The following is a 15,542-nucleotide window of genomic DNA, read 5'->3' as shown; positions in this document are numbered from 1 at the left end:
TTGTAGTATCAATTAGCTTGAAAGTTTGTATCCTTTTAAATCATGGAATGCTGGCAAAGCGTATTTTAATTTCAGTCCCAAAAGCCCGTTTGGAAACTCATTTCCAGCAATAAGAACTAGCAAAAGTTCACTATCAGGGATTCTTGCCAGTGCTATATGTAGATCTTCCAGTTCAAAATGGTGAATTGTATCAGTGGCCGTTAAATCTTGGTCTTCGCACCATTTATCCTTGATCAACAAGGCCATCATTTTAAGGTTTGTTAGAGAGGAATTGTAGCTTTCTGGCGTTGTTCCGTTCACGTACCATAGAATACTGCCTTTACTGGTTATAATCATCGAGGTATACTGAGGAGGCGTGCTTCCCTCGAGTAATTGTACAGGTTTTATTGTCTCCTGAAGTAATTCCTTAATATTCTCACTTAGTAACATTTCTGTATTGGTTATTTCCACAATGTTGCTAATGAAGTCCTACCACCACGAGGTATTAAAGGATAACTGTCCAATTCAGGCTAACTAATAGGCTGACTATTTCAAAAGAATGTAGGCGGTGCTTTCCTTGGAACCTCAACCGCTGTATAAGACCAAAATTCGGTTTTTGAGAATTGGTTTGCATTACGATGATTCCAAAACTTGAGGTTCTAAACTTGGTTTCCCAAACCATTTCTAGGCAGGAATCAGTCCATGTGACTATCATTATTACTTAGGCCAAAATTTACATGAATTAATCATTGCGTTTTCTTATTCCTCGTGGCCCAATGGTCACGGCGTCTGGCTACGATGTTAGCTACTTCTGAAACCAGAAGATTCCAGGTTCGAGTCCTGGCGGGGAAGATTTCGTATCATTATTTTTTTACTTTTTTCCAGATTAGACCTTTCTATTTCTAGGAACCCGCTGTACTAACTACATTTTGTTCCTTCTACAATCGGCTGTTACTTAAGAAGGGTTTCAGGGTGGGAACAAAAAACACCCATCTCAAGAGGTAAAGTAATATACTTTTTTGGTCTTTATCTATTTCATTTATCTTTTGCCTTTAATATGGAAATCTGTGTACTTATTTCAAACCAGTTTTGAGATCAAAATTTAAAGGTTCAGATGCTGATTTTGTCAATCATAAACATTGTATAGAAGTAAGAAAGAGATGAAAATAGTTTATGTGTTTGAGAATACACTGATAAAAGGGGCTGAAGTAGTAACATACGATTCAACATATTCAATAGTCATAGAAGGCGATTGTGCTCTTTTTTCTTGTTCGAGACTTGCTAATTTTGGATTCAATGCATCTTCATAGAAGGGACCGTGCTGTTGTTGGAGGGAATATTCGACTGGAAATCATTCACGAATCTAATCCTTGTTTCGCTGGCGAACCGATATGTTTATTGATAAGGTTAAAGCATTTGGGCTCACAACATCAGAAAGAATCTTTAGAGAAGAAACTTGTCGTGTTTGAGGAAAAAAGGGATAAGTTTTTGGCCAATCTGAATAATGACGAGTCCAAGCCATGGTTAATGAGGACTTTATGGAATACTTTCCAGCAAGAAGACAAGTATAAAGATGAAGCTTTGCAGGAACAAATTTTTGCTTTGAAGAAGAAATTGCAGTTCCATAATCCCGTGGATCTAATGTCTTGCTTCGTGCAAATCGTCGGACAGTGTTCTATGGATGAGGCAATAATAAATACAGATATGCTAAACACAGGATCCAATGTTCATCAATTGGTAGGAATTGGTTCCAAAAACGCAAGTACTGATGAAAATTCCCCAATGTCTACCGTCATTTCATCTTTCTTCGATACGAGCATGGACGAAATATCACGGAAGGTGGCCCCTTTGATGTCTACGGAGACCATCGATACCGGTGATTGGATAAAAGCGCCATTCTTACTTATACCACAGACGCTTTTATTCTCCGAATTGATTTTAGGGCCGGGCGAAACTAGGTTATTCAAGTTCAAGACGGACCAATTAGGGAAAGATCTTCCGCCTTCTTATACGAACTCTGCTCATTTCAATATATCATATGTCGTACAGGTGGGACTTTCGGTGAATGCTCCAGAAGATATCCCTCACCAACACTTTTACAACTTCCCTATTTCTGTACAACCGTTTGTTGATAAGAGTATATGCCAATATGAGATGCCACTTGATAGAGAAGTACTCATCACACCACCGGGAAAAGTTCAAGATGTTGGGAGTACTATAAAATCTACAAAACCCAGGAAATTAACAGGCCAATCCATCCAGTTAGATAGAGAAATAAGAAGAAAGAGCGTGTCAAGTATCGGGAAACCTTCAGGAACTTCGATTGAAGCCATGAAACAAAAGTTTAAAGACGTAGTCTCAGAATGGAATGAAAATGATGATTCCGACGTACCCATTGATTCATTATTAGGCCAACAATTTGAAACAGAACCCTCAACCTCAGTCCGAATGAACTTGTCGCAATTTTATTTTACAGGTATCCCAGAGAACTCTATTGATGAGACGCAAAGCAATTCTTCGCTACTATCGCAGTTGCAGTCATTACAAACTGAGTATGTTGTAAAAATGAATGATAAGTTCATTTGTAATTTAGAACTCTCCAAACCAGCGTACTCTGTTTCCGATCAAATCGATATAATACTTGACTTGAAAAATGTAGAAGATAATTCCAATTTTAAAGTGACTGCTGTGACAGCATCCATCGAAACATTTGAGTTGATTAATCCAAAATTCTCGTCAGATGAAAATATCTCAAAGAAGAAGCCTTCGGGAACTTTAGTCTACGAAACTCACGCTACAAATTTCGATAATTGCGATAAGATTTGCATGAAACTTATTCCTCAATGCTCTCCCACGACTTACATTACTAGTCAATTTAAAACAAACATATTTCAACTTAAATGGATGCTAACATTTAAATTTGTCATGATTCCATTAGCTGAGCAAAACACTGAAATATCATTGAGTAAAACCTATGAGGACCGAAAAGGTACCCTATACCATGCCAAAAGAGACATGGAGGGATACGATTTCGTATTTCACGTGCCCCTTACAGTTTTGCCTACAGAAAAACAGCTAGCAGGCTGGTAAAAGCCCCAGTAACAAGACCAAAAGAAATGAATTGAACCAGAAGCTTGTAAATACTTTATATATTCACTTGCCTTTAAATAAAAGTTACACGAGAAATGTTCCAAGGTTTCTACCTCCATGGGTTTTCCGTTATCTCACCTGGAATGTCGGCCACGGTCGGTTGAGTATCATCTTTAGATAAGATCAACGGATCAGTCGTTGCAATGCTCTCAGGACCATCATTTTGATAGCCTTTTTTTTCCTTTTTCTTGAACCAATTCCCTCGGTTGTGGTCTTTCATGCCTCCTTTATTGACAATTTCACCTTCCGGGTGCCTTTCTCTGCTCTTGTCCTCTCCCTTCTCCTTTCGAGAGAATATCTTGTTGAACCTTTGCTGTACAACCGCCATGGCATCCGATCCTCTATAGGGATGTCTGCTGTCGAAAACATCGAATAAGCGATCATCAGTATACTGTTTGAAGATTCTATAATTATTTGTGTGTTGCCAATCACGAACCCAAGTAGAGTTGTACTGATTAATAGTCTGTTCCGTAGTGGCTAAATCGTCCACAGTTTTGAGTAGAGCGGCATTGTTTTTATATTTCTTCGTGAATTCCAGTAATTTTACTGTTAGAACTAACCCTGAAAGGTAGTCCTCAAATTGCCAACGAATATAGTCCTCGCTTCCTTCAAATTGCGAATTTCTCAACGTAGAGTAGTCGTCTTGGTTCCAACTCTTCAGTACAGATTGGATGACGACATCCATCCATTTTTTATCACTTTGACTCAATTGCAATGCTTGATGCAAATCTTTATCCTTTTTGTTCATAATTTGAACAGTGGAATCATCTATATTGACAAGAAGATCGCATAGGGTTTTGCTTTGCTCCAAGAGAAGTGTATTAGAAGTTCCTGCAACAAACCACTTTGTGACCGAGGCCGTTAAGTCGTTCATCTGTTGTAGAGGGACATACGGAGAAAAAAATCCTCCTTTTGTGAATATTTGCAACGGGAAGCCTAAAAATCGTAATACAGATCCTCTATCGCTTGATTTGAATGAATTTACCATGGTCATATTTTTAGAATATGTGTCAAGCATAGGAGAGCCGCAGTCTTGAATATTACTGAGCAAACACGGTATTAAACTGATAAACGCAAATTGAATGTTACAAAGTTGTTCCACGTCATTTCCATAGAACAAAACCTTCTTCTCTAGCAATATGGCTTTCAAAATAACTAATACTTCCTTCCGTAGATCATACACGGTCTTTCTTAAATTTAACCCAACATAAAGATGGCTTTCATCATGATCATCATACTCAATTGAGTTCAAGTTAGAATATAATGTGTCTATAATCGTCTTATCTGTGAAATCTCTTTGCATAAACAACGCATTGGTAATTATTGCCAATTTGTCTTTAATCTGTCCCAAAATTGGTTTCCTGCAGACTACTACAAGGGACTTCTGAACAGTGGACCGTATGACATCTTTCGGTTTCTTTATCAAAGTATCACTCTGAATTTGTTTGGAGCAACTTATCGCAAAAAACGTACTATATCGTCCACTTTGGTCACCATCTTTTAGGGAATCTCCCACACTAGAACAACATTTTTTATTCACTTCATCATAAAGCAAGGTAAAATATGTAAAACTCTGTTCGTAAGAATGCGCACCATCTGGAAGGGCCTGGAAGGGTAAATATTCCCATAAATTATTAACATTCAACGCTGTTGTTCCACCGTCGTACCAATATTCTATCTCTGGCCCTCGAGTATGATGAAAGTCTACCAGACCACACCCAAACACAACGTTGTTATTCATGTCCTTCGAACGTCCAATATATAATGCAAGGAATTGGTACTTCTGGTTAGTTCTGTATGGCTCAGCTGTGCAAAAAACCCAATGAAACAGTACAGTGTTGGTCGTTTAACATTCCAGTGTCTCTTAAAGCATCATATTCCCAGTTCCTGATAATATTAAAGGTCTAACATTTCACGTTCAAAAACTTGGTCACGTGATATACAAATTTCAGCAACTGTTATGAAATTTTGACATTGGTAAAGCCTACTGAATAGCTATAGCTACAATGTGGTCTTCCAACTATTTTGGGAGGAAAACCTTATAGTTCGTGGAGTCAATCGAGCTAGCGTTATTATCTTGTTTTTCCTCTAGAGAACAGCTATTATTCAAGAATTGGTTGAAGCAGATTGATAACCTAAAAGTAAGATGGAAGATCTCGAGAGCTCACTTGCCGAAATTGTGGATCAATTGCAGATTAAGTTGTATGAAGACCCAGAAAGACCAATCCCTGAAAATGTGCTGTCTGAACCTTTGAAACGTGAGAACATTTCTGAAGGTGTGCTATCCAGCTCTTTTTCTTTAGATACGGAACTATCATTAGGTAAAAGAGAGTTACTATTGAAAGGGCTGTTAAACGAATTGGTGACAAATGCTGGAGACACAGACATGCGCAAACTAAGCGTCTTACTGGACTTTTGTTATCATTTAAAGTACGTTGGGGAGGAGGATGAATCTAAGGTATGGGCCGCATTATTCTTTGACCTAACTGCAACTTGTATCCTGACATTAACCTTCCCGCATGAACTGGGGCAATTCTATACGTACCTAAGATCAAGATTGTCATGGTACTTAGAAGGCCTATCGAAGGAACCTGTATCTAATGGAGGAACAAACTTGAAAATGGGAATAAGGCCTCCAGCTGCAAAACTTTTCTTCAGCATTGATACTTTTTTCAAGAACATCGATTCTCATTCTCTCTTCATCACACCTAATCATTTCGAGCTTGTGCATAAATTATTATGGTGGATATCGCAGCTAATACCTATTAATGACCATTGCAATATTAATCGAAGGGCAAAAATTACGGATGAATATCCTGAAACGTTTTGGGCTCCACACTTACCGGCTTTGCCTTCATCTCCTACTATTCTCTCTGATTGGACGAAAATTTGTGATGATTTCTTCCTTCATCCATTGCATTGGCTATTCTCTCATCCAAGGGACAAACTCACACTCGAACCTGTCGTTCATCGATTTGTTGATGAGATCTTTGTCTATGAAACCGAACTATACAATTTGATAAAAGGAAAAAATGAAAAGCATGCTAAACAAGAAGCTGCGGTTAATGGTAAAGATTTCTACCCTTTAAACTTTATCGATAACGTTTACGATGAACCAGATGACTCAAGAAATTCAATTTTCCCATCCAAAGTTGAGTTCTGGAAGGAATTCAATTTAGAATCTACGAAGTCAGAAAATATCATCCAATTGCTACCGTTAGAATTAGACTTATTTGATCTTAGATCTTTTCAGGATCGGATTGAAGCATATGAATATGACTATTTCAGGAAATTGGTCATATCGCAAGTTTATTTGACTTTTTACTTATTGAAGGAAATTATTTCCAATGATACATTGGTTCACTACTATGGCAAAATCTTTAATCAGAGTTCATTGTCCCATTCATCGAAATGGCGTGTTGAATATGGAGACAACGTGCTAAATAAAAACGATTCTGCTATCAATTTCTTAACGAAGAAGTTAAACAGAATTTCTTCATTTTATGAAATTAGGGATCGTCAATTTTATGAATTGTTGAATCATCTAGCTCAGAATGAATTGGATGCACTCAATCAAAAAGTCGGTGATTTCTCAAATTTGAAAGACATTCATTGGTCCTCTGATTTGATTACCGTACCAACAGCTAATAATGCATTCAAGAAATTCGGATGGATTAAACTCGGCAATAAGAAATTAGACGGTCTATGGAAAGTGCAATCAGGCTTAGATTTAGCGAGAAAGTATTCAGAAAACAATAGACAAGATCCCTCAGAACTATATGACACTATAATATCCGAATACAAGGATAAAACTGAAAAAACTGATGGTGATGAAACCACTACTGATAATGTCATAGTAAAACAATGGCAGAATCTAAGATCTTTGAGGCCGAAATACTTGTTTGAGTTTAATAAGGTCAGCGAAAAAACTACTCTGGCGGGGTTCGCCAATGAAGAACTCATTAGGAATGATATCGAATCTAAGAAAAGACGGCTAGCCGAAAGAATAGAGTCAAAAAAGAAGAAACATTCCGAACAAGTCGCCGAGGCTGAACAGTTTTTCAAAGACAAGGAACAAGAAAGGAAAGATCTACTTCAAGCGAAGATAAAAAGTCAAAGAGAAACTCTGGAAAATGGAAAAAATGATAAAACAACTTCGCCTGATGATCAAGATAATGATTCACTAAAGAGAAGACACGATAGTCCAGAGGCTGACGGGAATGAAGAAGAACAAGCTGTTTCGAAGAAACAAAAACTTGAGGAAGAAGTTGAAGAACCAGATGCTGACGCTGAGGCTCAAAAGGAAAAAGCGCTTGAATCTGAACCAACAGAGCTTAAAACAATAGAAAGTACAGAAACAGAAGTAGAGGTGCCGAAAGAACATGAAGGAAGCTCCCACACGGAGTAGGCTAACAATACAGTAATATTTTTTCAGACATCCGTTCAAATATATAGCATATAATTCGATTGAAGAATCATTTATTTTATCAATTACAGATGTTACTTATCAATATCACACGATTCTAGACTATTCCTCTCCTAATTGACATTCGACAGCTATCTCCTTGTCTATTATGAATCGATATCCTTTACTTTGCTTCGAAAGTGAATGTTACCCGGAGAATAATCATATTTCTTTTTTTTTATGTCAATTTTTCATTTAGACAATCCGATGCCAATAAGATGAAAAAAAAAAAAAGAGATGAGATGCGATGCGATGAGATGAATTCAAGTACACAATTAATACTCGGGGACTGGCGTATCGTTTTACTAATCCTTACCATACTATTCAGGACAATCCACCTCAAACAAACAGACAAAATAGTTAGTTATGGCGGGATCTAAGGACAGACCAGCTCAGTACAAACAATCTTCTCGTAAAGGTAAGAAGGCATGGAGAAAGAATATTGATATAAGCGATGTGGAACGCAAGCTCGAAGAGAAGCAGATCCTTGAGACTACTCATGGTAAGCAGAATTTGACAGAACTTAGCGATGATGCGCTTTTTGCGGTTGATACTGAGGGTGACCAAGTTTTAAAGCAGAAATTAGTGAAGAGGAAAGCAATCAAGAAAACTCTGAAGTCAACCGAGATTTTGGAGTCTATCAAGTCTAAATCCAAAGTGCCTGCTCTAACCAACCCAAAGACTGCTAACAAGAAACATGATAAGATCCAAGGGGTATCAAAGAAAGAACTGGACAGATTACTTGCTTTAGCTGGTAAAAAAATTGGTGAAAGTAAGTTGAAAGCAAGAGTTGCAAAAGAAGGTCTTGTGAAGTCAGGATCCCTTGATTTATGGGGCGAAGATGCTGGTAAGGAGGTTAAAGTACCATCTGGACTGAAGCTTAAGATAGCACCAGAAGAAGTAGAGAAACTTCCAAATGGATTCTTAAAACAGTCTACAACTAGTTGGTCCGTCGCAACTGTTAAGCCGGATTCCATTGCTCGCGTGCCAGAAATTGTCAAAGAAAGAGATGTCATTCCACATGCAGGAAAGTCATATAATCCAAGCAAAGAAGAATGGGAGGCTCTTATAAGTACTGAATATGAGGGTGAGCTGATAAATGAACAGCGCAGGATAGCTTTAGAACAATATAAACAACGAATTCAACACTTGATGGATACTATTGAAGATAAGGAGGAAGAGGACTCCGATTCAGAAGAAGAAAATGAATCAGAACTTGATGATAAAGACCTTTCAGAAGAGGGAGAAGAGACTAAGTTGTCTCTGAATCCAGCAACTAAGAATAAAAAGAAAACGAAATATCAGAGAAATAAACAAAGAAGACACGAAGAAAAAGTCAAACTTCAGCAAGAATTAAAGAAATTGAAGGAAAAGGTTCTCAAACTTGAAAAATTAGAGGAAATTCAGCAGGAAGTGGAATCCACCGTCCCAAATCCGGTCTCTACAGCCGGAAAAGTTAAAAAGAACAAGAAGCATAAGCTTGGTACTAAACATTCCGTCATGGAAGACAATTTAGAGGTGAAATTCTCAGATGAACTATCAGATTCATTAAGAAAATTAAGACCAGAAGGTAATCTGCTATATGACACTGTGAGAGCATTACAAAGTTCTGGTAGGGTAGAATCTCGTATCCCTATTAGAAAAGGTAGAAGATATAAACCAAGAGTCACTGAGAAATGGACTTACAAGGACTTCAAATAGATTAATTTGCTCTTTTCTTTCTATACATCATTCCGTACCATTTGTACAATAAAATACACAGACGTACCTGTGCTTTTCTTGCATAATTTATATAGAGCAAAATATTAATAGATTCATTAACTCTGTGATTATATTATATAATAGTAATGAATACAATATCCGACACTTTTACTACTGATTGAACTACACACCAAGAATAGTTCATTTGACTTGGCAGATTTAAATTTTCAAACCAATTTTTCACACCAATGTCAACTTTGCCTGTAGTTCATCTCTCTGCCTTTCCCATTCTTTTACCTTTGTTAGCTTTTGGTTTAGGGTTTCAATCTCATTTTCGATTGATAAAATAGCTTCGTCTGACCCTAATGCCTGTAGGCTCCAATCAGTTCCGTTAGTCAATTCCAATAGGTAGTCATGGTATTTTATCAAAGACGGGCGTTGAGAGATGGATATGAAGTTGAATCTGTATCTCTTCAACATGGTAAAAAGATGATCTTCCATATCAACACTGATAGCGTTAGTGGCTTCGTCTAAAACAACGAACCTTGGTCTGTGGAACATTATTCTTGTGAAGTTCATTCTTTGCTTCTCTCCCCCACTTAAAACATCCTTCCAGTCAGCAATTGCATCGAAATAATTTAGACCCCGATCTCTCTTCAACAAATAGTCCAATCTAACTTCGCGTAGTATCTGAACCAAATATGTGTCTTTATGTCCCCTTTCATGGAATTGTTCATAAGTCATTGGATAAATTATTTGGTCTCTGAAGGTACCTCCCTGAATGAAATATGGACGTTGAGGTACACAGAATAAATCGTGACTTGGTGGGGTTGAAAGTAACCCATTCTTGTTATAAATTGGCCAAATTTCAGTCAAAATCCTTTCAATGGAGCTCTTACCACAACTGTTTGGTCCGAGAATCAACAAACTACTACCCATGCCATGATTGATCATAAACCTTGATTGATCCAATGGATCTCTAACATTAGCTAATGAAACTTGCTTTGATGACGAAGGCTCTGGATTAATAACTGCTGGGATTTGAAAGGTAAGACCCTTCACCAAAGTAGTACCGTTAATCCCTCTAGCAGATGGAATAACCACGTCAATATTTTCGAATCTGATACCATTGAAATCATGCTGCACAGTTCCTCTAATAGCAGTTTTGCCGTTCGAAACCACCGTGGTAGAAGTTGCATTCAATTCTGCTTCATCAAAGCTACTGACCATCCCGTAGTCAAAGTTGGAGTCATGGACCCTATGTAAGACTTTCAACAAAACAAACACTCTATTGGTATAACCTGTTAACTGTGAGATATCCTTGATAGAATGCATCAACCTAGTTCCTGCATCTGCTAGCGATAACATTAATCTTTTGTTCATGATAAAATCTTTCATATTGGCAGATTCACTAGTTTCCTCTGAAGCCCATGTACGAAGTACAATTGGGATAGAAGCAAAAACATAACCCCATGCTGACCAGGTATATTTCAAAATGTAATCTTCAATGATGTTGTATTCAACCTTTGACCGATCGACAAGTAGCATTTGATCCATCAATTTGTCATATAGCGTATTGACTTTACTTCTTTCCACACTCGTGCCCTGATAAAAGGCAATTTCCTCACTGTTATTGATCATATTCAAATGGTAGTTATAGTAGTCACCTTCGGAACTTGATCTCAAACTTACCAATTTACCCAAAGGTGGAGAATACTTCCTTAAAACGTATCCTGTCAAAAAATAGTTCAGGAATATTCCGATGACACCAAAGGACCCCAACGAATCCCTTAAATATATGGAAAAGAATACAAGGTCGATAACTGGTTTTGCAACGTTAGCAAATACATTCGTGATAGCGTCACAGAATTTTTGTACATCGTTAGTGATAGAATTATCGATATTTGCAATAATTGAACTGGTAGCTTCGTTATCGAACGCTGTCTTATAAAATACCAACCTCTTATCAAGATACATATCATGGATGTACCTGGTCAATCGAGACCTAAAGTTTAAGCTTAATTTTCTTTGTATGTATTTGATAGCACTGTTCGTGTAAGAAGCAGGGAACGCTATGAAGAACCAACATGCCATATCAATCACAAATTTTCTTGGCTGACCAGAGATGATATCCCTCACAATCTGACCATCCAACCTAGCCACCATCAACGATAACCATGTGCGCAATATTAGAAAGAAAATCTGGGCTGAAAGCATCAAACTATTCTTATGCAAGAATTTCGGTATCAAGATCGTGGAAAGCACATTCAACTGTTGAAGGAATTTAGAATTGAACAATTGCGATTTAACATCCCTTTCCAAATTCTTGAAAAGGTACTTATCGTGTTCATATTGATCCTTCTCAGTCGGCGTAACCACTATTTTCTTATCCTTGCTGCCATCTGAAATGTACAACTCACGAGTGCCATTTTGCAGTAATTGGTTCTTGGCAACAGAATGTGATGTAACTCGGGCATTCTTCTTGTTCCTCCAATATGCTATCACCCTATTGACCCAGAAAACTGTACCAACTGAAGAACTTATACCGATAGTAGCAAATACCCAAAGAATTAACTTTGCATGTCTCCTAAATTTGTCATTTCTTGACCCTAATCCTTGTCCTATTTCCGAAGAACTTCTAACCAACGTCAAACAATGTCGCAACAAAGTAGACAAATACCCCTTTGGTTTTACATTTCGAAGGTCCAACCTCAAAATATGATAATGAAGCTGAACAAGTAATTTAGTGAGCTTAACTTTCACCGATATATCAGGCATCTTTTGCGTGTTATATCAAACTAGTTGTTTTTTTTTTAGTTCTTGTTTCCATAAGGAGACTTAATATGTCAAACTGACTTGTCGCTAACAAAACTTATAGAGAGCTCCAGGAACGAAACTTCTTGTTTCAAACTATTTCAGACTAAGGCAACTGGTTAGATTAAAAGTCAGGTTACTTGTCTCTTTAAATGTGAAATATCCAGGGTTTCTATCACTAATAAAATGTCGTAATCGTAATTTCAGGGTTTAAATCATTTGGAGATGTTTGATCGTACTTAATTATAGCCATTTAATTCTCCATAACTAAAGTTTGAGTGGCAACTGAGTGACGGACGTCACTAACTATTGCCCGGACTCCTCTTCAAGCCTTTCATCAGATATTAGCAATCCGGAGACGAAAGTCTTAAAACCGGGGGATTCTTCCCTTGCCAGAGACGCAATCAGCAGGAAATAATAAAAGCGGGGAAAAAGAGGTAAATCACGTGATTCATCACGTGATCAAATTCTTTTTTCCTATGTCCGCCAAGAGTTTTTATTCCCGCCCTGCATATCAATCACCCTTTCTCTCTATCTATCTGAAAGTAAGAATGTATAAGTGCTCATTGATAATGAGTATATGCTTACCAGAGATGTTTCTGGTAGTGAGAGTAGGACGAATGTATATGTACTGCTCAATTGAGATCGGTGCAGTTAATTGAGGATACGGTGAAATCAAAAGATGTCTAGCACAAAAGTTCCTGGCACCTTGCATCTTTTTAAGGAAAAAAGAGTAGCTTTTGAATTTGACCCGATTGGTAAATCGAAAGCCTTGATATTCGTTGGTGGACTTACCGATGGATTGTTGACTGTTCCTTATTTGCAAGGGTTAGCCAAGGCATTGGATCCATTGGGCTACTCTTTGGTCCAAATTCAGATAACCAGTAGTTATATCGGGTTTGGAACTGGTTCTTTGAAACGTGATGACGAAGAGATTGACTCGTTGGTAGATTATTTGAAGAAGGATGGGAGAGAAATGGTGCTGTTGATGGGTCATTCCACTGGATCTCAAAACACGATCCACTATTTGTTGCATCATCCGGGCAAGATTTCCGGTGGGATATTGCAGGCAGCCGTTTCTGATAGAGAATTTGGTAGCACTGTGATTCCTCAACCGTTGTTATCAAAATTGAATGCAGAAGCTAAAGCTTTGGTTGATGCAGGGAAACCAGAGGAATTATTGTCTTCGAAGCACGCTGAGTGTATGTTAGATACGCCGATAACTGCTTATAGATGGTGTTCGTTGTTGTTGCCCGATGGTGACGATGACTTCTTTTCATCAGATCTCTCTGATGAAAAATTGGAAATCACATTTGGTTACATCAAAGACCCATTCCTTATTGCATTGTCCGAGAAGGATGAATGCTATCCAAATAATGGGAAACCGCTTGAACTATTGCAAAGATGGCAATGTTTCGTGGATAAGAAGTTATGGTCGAAGAATTCCGGTCTTATCAAGGGTGCAACTCATGCCGTTCCGGAAGAAGATTCACAAAAGGAGTTATTCAAAATGGTCACCGGTTTCATTAAGGAAAATGGATTTTGAACTTTTGATTTGCCACTTGCCGCATTGAGTCAAATGAGATCTAGTTTAATTCGATCTAGTGTACGTGTATATAGCCTTAACGTATCGAATGAGTCATATGGCCTATCTCTATCTCTATCTATCTTTCTATCCGCATATCTATCTTTTTTTCTAGGTGCTGTATAAAATAGACTTAAAGATTCACAGGCCTAAAATTCAAATGCAGCCAGTCCAGAGTCATGTAGGTTAATAACCATACAATTCATCAACTATTTACCGAATGAACACATTCCTATTACTGTGAACATCATCCGAAACACCATCCAAATTCTGAATTCATTATGTCTACTTTCAACCTAAGAAACGGTTCGATTTTTACCAAACCAACTGTTGACTCAATAGAACCATTGCAATTTCATTTGAAAGGTTCTGATCAGCAAGTGACTGCGTTCCCAATCTTTTCAGCGGACGAGATTCCCGGGACGCTGGTTGAATTCCTGTACAAACTGTTCAACGAAGAAGTTGAATCTGGCACAAGTTATCCGCATTTCGGTGAGCATACTAAAGAAGAATTTACTGATTACTGGTTCCATTCGTTCGCTGTCGTTGTACTAAACACAACAGAGAAAACAATCGATCCAAAATGGAACAATTGGGATGAGCTCGTATTGGGTACGTTCTACGTTAAACCTAATTATATCGGCCGTTGTTCTCATAACTGTAACGCGGGATTCCTCGTGAACCCTACATTCCGTGGTAAAAAGATTGGATATAGACTGGGACAAGTTTACTTGAAATGGGCCCCTTTATTAGGTTATAATTATTCGGTATTCAATTTGGTATTTGTCACTAATCCTGCTAGTTGGAAGATCTGGGATAAGTTGAAGTTCACTAGAATTGGATTGGTTCCCAAAGTAGCTATTCTGAATGGTATCGATGAACCTGTTGATGCCATCATCTTTGGGAAGGATTTGACAAACGTTGAGCCGGAATTATTTGAAGATCTCAAATGAATAGCACTGACATTACTTGTAACTGTACTGGGAAACATTTCTCTCCCTCTCTCTGTGTCACTCTTCTCATCAAAATGTAATTAGTCTCGAACCTTTGATTTTATAGAACAATATAATAACATTTCAATGTTTAAACAATGACAGAAACTATATATCGCCAAAGTGAACAAACCAGAAAATACACCGTTAGCCGGTGTAACTAGGACATGATATTACCACATATATTCCTTAAAAACACAAATGTGATATCTGCAGCCACAGATATCGTATTTCTGCCGAGGGTAGAGAAATTGTTACAACGAAACAGCTCATCTCGATTACACCGAATACTCAAGAAGTTCATGCATCCTTACGAAATAAAACAGTTCGAGACGCTAGTAAACAGCGGCTCATCGCTAAAACATAAATCAATATACATAGCTGGAGTATGGGCTTCAAAGGAATCATTATTCAAAACCCTGCCTCATTCATCCGACCGACCTTCTGCCATTGATATCTATACTAAGCTAGCATTCAAATCAAATGATCCGGATGGGAAACCTAATTTGAACCTGGACCAAAAAAGGTTTTCAACCGGGGAACATAATATTACGTACTGGAATGAATATTTGCATTCAACAAGGTACGAAATATCAATTTCCCACGATCAAGATTACTTAATTTGTATTCTTCTTCATCTTCGAGATGCCAACCTTAATAAATGGTCGGTTTAAACTTGATAATTAATGAAATTTACATAAGTAGCCATAATACCAAACGAATGACGAATCAGAAACTTCCAAAACAGATGATCTTAGGTAAGAAGTGCATACCCTTAATTGAGACCATCTAGGTAGAAGGGTGGTCATAATCGAGTATGTATTTTTACATTAATCGGCATTTGATTTCGCAGAAC

The 15,542-nt window shown here is 37.7% G+C and overlaps 9 protein-coding genes and 1 non-coding gene across 10 annotated transcripts; 7 read left to right on the top strand and 3 right to left on the bottom strand.

Moving 5' to 3' along the window:
- Nucleotides 1–12: 12 nt before the first annotated feature.
- SLM4 (Slm4p) lies at nt 13–429 on the bottom strand (the record flags this gene model as incomplete). The annotated part of the gene is made up of 1 exon (XM_455608.1): nt 13–429. One exon carries the CDS (start codon nt 427–429, stop codon nt 13–15), a length of 417 nt encoding a protein of 138 aa, XP_455608.1.
- Nucleotides 430–741: 312 nt separating this feature from the next.
- KLLA0_F11594r lies at nt 742–831 on the top strand. Its single transcript is given in 2 exon segments — nt 742–779; nt 795–831. It is a non-coding gene; the product is annotated as a tRNA-Arg (tRNA).
- A 444-nt stretch (nt 832–1,275) lies between these two features.
- On the top strand, nt 1,276–3,069 carry RGP1 (Rgp1p; the record flags this gene model as incomplete). The annotated part of the gene is made up of 1 exon (XM_455607.1): nt 1,276–3,069. One exon carries the CDS (start codon nt 1,276–1,278, stop codon nt 3,067–3,069), a length of 1,794 nt encoding a protein of 597 aa, XP_455607.1.
- A 109-nt stretch (nt 3,070–3,178) lies between these two features.
- On the bottom strand, nt 3,179–4,870 carry AVL9 (Avl9p; the record flags this gene model as incomplete). The annotated part of the gene is made up of 1 exon (XM_455606.1): nt 3,179–4,870. The coding sequence occupies one exon, from the start codon at nt 4,868–4,870 to the stop codon at nt 3,179–3,181; it is 1,692 nt and encodes a 563-aa protein (XP_455606.1).
- Nucleotides 4,871–5,275: 405 nt separating this feature from the next.
- On the top strand, nt 5,276–7,537 carry HPR1 (Hpr1p; the record flags this gene model as incomplete). The annotated part of the gene is made up of 1 exon (XM_455605.1): nt 5,276–7,537. The coding sequence occupies one exon, from the start codon at nt 5,276–5,278 to the stop codon at nt 7,535–7,537; it is 2,262 nt and encodes a 753-aa protein (XP_455605.1).
- A 423-nt stretch (nt 7,538–7,960) lies between these two features.
- On the top strand, nt 7,961–9,295 carry NOP53 (Nop53p; the record flags this gene model as incomplete). The annotated part of the gene is made up of 1 exon (XM_455604.1): nt 7,961–9,295. The coding sequence occupies one exon, from the start codon at nt 7,961–7,963 to the stop codon at nt 9,293–9,295; it is 1,335 nt and encodes a 444-aa protein (XP_455604.1).
- A 240-nt stretch (nt 9,296–9,535) lies between these two features.
- On the bottom strand, nt 9,536–12,073 carry PXA1 (ATP-binding cassette long-chain fatty acid transporter PXA1; the record flags this gene model as incomplete). Its single annotated transcript, XM_455603.1, has 1 exon — nt 9,536–12,073. The coding sequence occupies one exon, from the start codon at nt 12,071–12,073 to the stop codon at nt 9,536–9,538; it is 2,538 nt and encodes an 845-aa protein (XP_455603.1).
- A 718-nt stretch (nt 12,074–12,791) lies between these two features.
- On the top strand, nt 12,792–13,655 carry KLLA0_F11462g (uncharacterized protein; the record flags this gene model as incomplete). The annotated part of the gene is made up of 1 exon (XM_455602.1): nt 12,792–13,655. One exon carries the CDS (start codon nt 12,792–12,794, stop codon nt 13,653–13,655), a length of 864 nt encoding a protein of 287 aa, XP_455602.1.
- A 320-nt stretch (nt 13,656–13,975) lies between these two features.
- KLLA0_F11440g (N-acetyltransferase family protein) lies at nt 13,976–14,647 on the top strand (the record flags this gene model as incomplete). Its single annotated transcript, XM_455601.1, has 1 exon — nt 13,976–14,647. One exon carries the CDS (start codon nt 13,976–13,978, stop codon nt 14,645–14,647), a length of 672 nt encoding a protein of 223 aa, XP_455601.1.
- A 206-nt stretch (nt 14,648–14,853) lies between these two features.
- On the top strand, nt 14,854–15,360 carry PPT2 (holo-[acyl-carrier-protein] synthase; the record flags this gene model as incomplete). The annotated part of the gene is made up of 1 exon (XM_455600.1): nt 14,854–15,360. One exon carries the CDS (start codon nt 14,854–14,856, stop codon nt 15,358–15,360), a length of 507 nt encoding a protein of 168 aa, XP_455600.1.
- Nucleotides 15,361–15,542: the final 182 nt, after the last annotated feature.

Source organism: Kluyveromyces lactis (genome assembly GCF_000002515.2).
Source record: "Kluyveromyces lactis strain NRRL Y-1140 chromosome F complete sequence".
NCBI classification, from domain to species: Eukaryota; Fungi; Ascomycota; class Saccharomycetes; order Saccharomycetales; family Saccharomycetaceae; genus Kluyveromyces; species Kluyveromyces lactis.
This window is presented reverse-complemented; position numbering and strand designations above follow the sequence as displayed.